Below are 1908 nucleotides of genomic sequence, written 5' to 3' on the forward strand. Positions count from 1 at the left end.
CAGAGGGTGGAGGAATTAATCGCGGACTCCTGGTTTACCTGCAATGCGCCCGGATGCGGGCCGTGTGCGCCCCTCACTTCGGCCGCCTGGCATTCCCCTTCGCCCCCTTCGCCTTCCCGAACCTCCCGCTGCTGTTGTAGCCGCCGGAGCGGAACCTGCGCCGCACAACGCCGCCCTTCTTCGAGATGACGTTCCTGTAGGCGAGCTTCCGCGGCTGCGACCGCTCCGCGCGGAGCCTCATTGCCCGCGCCTGGTTGTACAATTTGCTTTTCCGCTTCTTCGGCGCGAAGACGCGCCCCTGCGACTTCGCGGAGCGCCGGAGTTGGTTGTTGCTGCGGCCCATCGCACCCGCGAGGCGCAGAGCGGCCGGCTGCTTCCCTGGCGCCCGGGCGCGGAGGAGAAGGGGAAAGAAGGGGGCGCGCAGGTGGCGGAGGCGAGGCACAAAATGTGCGGAAGCAACAAACACAACAAAACAGTGAAACAAAAAAAAACGGACACGCTCGCAGACGCGTGCGGAAAGACGCACGCGCACTCGTGCGCGAGCCGAGCCACCACCTCCGTCGTCGTCCCGAGGACGCACAGCCGCGGCGGCTGGGGGACAACGAGGGACGCGCGCCACGCGCCTCCACAGCGGCGCAGGACCCGCCGAGGGGAACAATGAACAGGAAAAAGAAAAAGGGAGGAAAAAACAACAGGCCTGCACCCCCCAGTCAATTCCACTCCTCCTCTCGAAGTTCGTCGAGGGGAAATCCACGCAAGGGCGCAATACGCCGTGGCTTCACAGGGCCGCAAAACTGCTCGCCGCCGCCGCCACCGCCGCCACGGTGAGCGTCCATGACGGCAAGTTCCACCGCACCCCGCGCCCCCGCACCGCCACCCGCGGCGGCCCCGCCCCGTTCCGCCCCCGGGACAAGACACTTTTCGTCCGCCTCCTCCTCCTCCTCACTGTCGCCATTTTGGCCGCCGCGAAGTTGCCGGCGGCCCCGTTGGTCGCGGCGCCTCCTCGACGCGTCGTCGTCAAAATGGCTCTCCTCGATGCTCAGCAGCCACAACAAGTACTGCCCACACGCCTGCATGCAGAGGAAGACGCTCAACAGGAACGGGTACACCCGGTACATTGCCTGCCGCAGGGGCGCAGTCGGCACCCACTCCAGGTCGGCATCGTAGTAGCGCGGGCTGGACCTCGCCCCCCTCTCGCCGCGAGAGAAAATGCTTGTGGTGGCGGAGGCGCCACGCACGCCGTGCGGCGGGGAACCTGCACCCAACGGCATTTGCCCGCTCCCCTCGCCTCCTTTTTGGCTTCGGCTCCCCCAACCTCAGTTCTCGCAGTCGCGGTTTCCTTCGCTCCTCCTCTTCTCTCTCCCCACCCACCCGGAGTGCAGGGGCAGGGCCGCAGGAGGAGGGGAGGCGAGGAAGAAAGAGTGCGGGGAGAAGAGGCTTGCAGGGCGGCGGCGGACGTGGCGCGACGGTGGGGGGTAACACGCAGTCAGACATGCAGGGATGCAACGCCAGGGACGCACACCAGGGGCGACGCGCCATGCAAAAAAAAAAAATACAGTGCGCTTAAACAGAGCTCCAAGTTAAACCGGCAGAGAGAAAAAAAAGAGGGGCCGCCAACGGAGAGACGCCGGCCGCAGTAACGGCGACAGCGACAACAGAAGCGGCGGCGCGTCCGTCCATCACCCCCCCCCCCACACACACACACGCACTCCCCTCCCTCCACGCGCCTTCACAGCAGCCGCCCGGGGCCGCAGGGCTGGCGTTAGTCCGACTGCCGCTCCCTCCTCCATGCATGTGTGGGGCAGGAAAGGCAAGGGCGACGCCGCGGCCTCCACCGCGCTGCCTTGGACAGCACACACGCCTCTTCTACCCACCACCACCACCACCACCACCACCACCACCACCACC

General features: G+C 66.4%; 2 protein-coding genes across 2 annotated transcripts, besides 1 other annotated feature; one reads left to right on the forward strand and one right to left on the reverse strand.

The window, feature by feature from the left end:
- Positions 1–43: 43 nt before the first annotated feature.
- On the forward strand, positions 44–661 carry Tco025E_02405 (uncharacterized protein; the record flags this gene model as incomplete). Its single annotated transcript, XM_029369331.1, has 1 exon — positions 44–661. The coding sequence occupies one exon, from the start codon at positions 44–46 to the stop codon at positions 659–661; it is 618 nt and encodes a 205-aa protein (XP_029230614.1).
- Positions 662–710: 49 nt separating this feature from the next.
- On the reverse strand, positions 711–1271 carry Tco025E_02406 (uncharacterized protein; the record flags this gene model as incomplete). The annotated part of the gene is made up of 1 exon (XM_029369332.1): positions 711–1271. One exon carries the CDS (start codon positions 1269–1271, stop codon positions 711–713), a length of 561 nt encoding a protein of 186 aa, XP_029230615.1.
- A 599-nt stretch (positions 1272–1870) lies between these two features.
- Positions 1871–1908: a microsatellite.

This window comes from Trypanosoma conorhini (genome assembly GCF_003719485.1).
Source record: "Trypanosoma conorhini strain 025E chromosome Unknown Tco_14.4_contig_00093, whole genome shotgun sequence".
NCBI lineage: Eukaryota > Euglenozoa > Kinetoplastea > Trypanosomatida > Trypanosomatidae > Trypanosoma > Trypanosoma conorhini.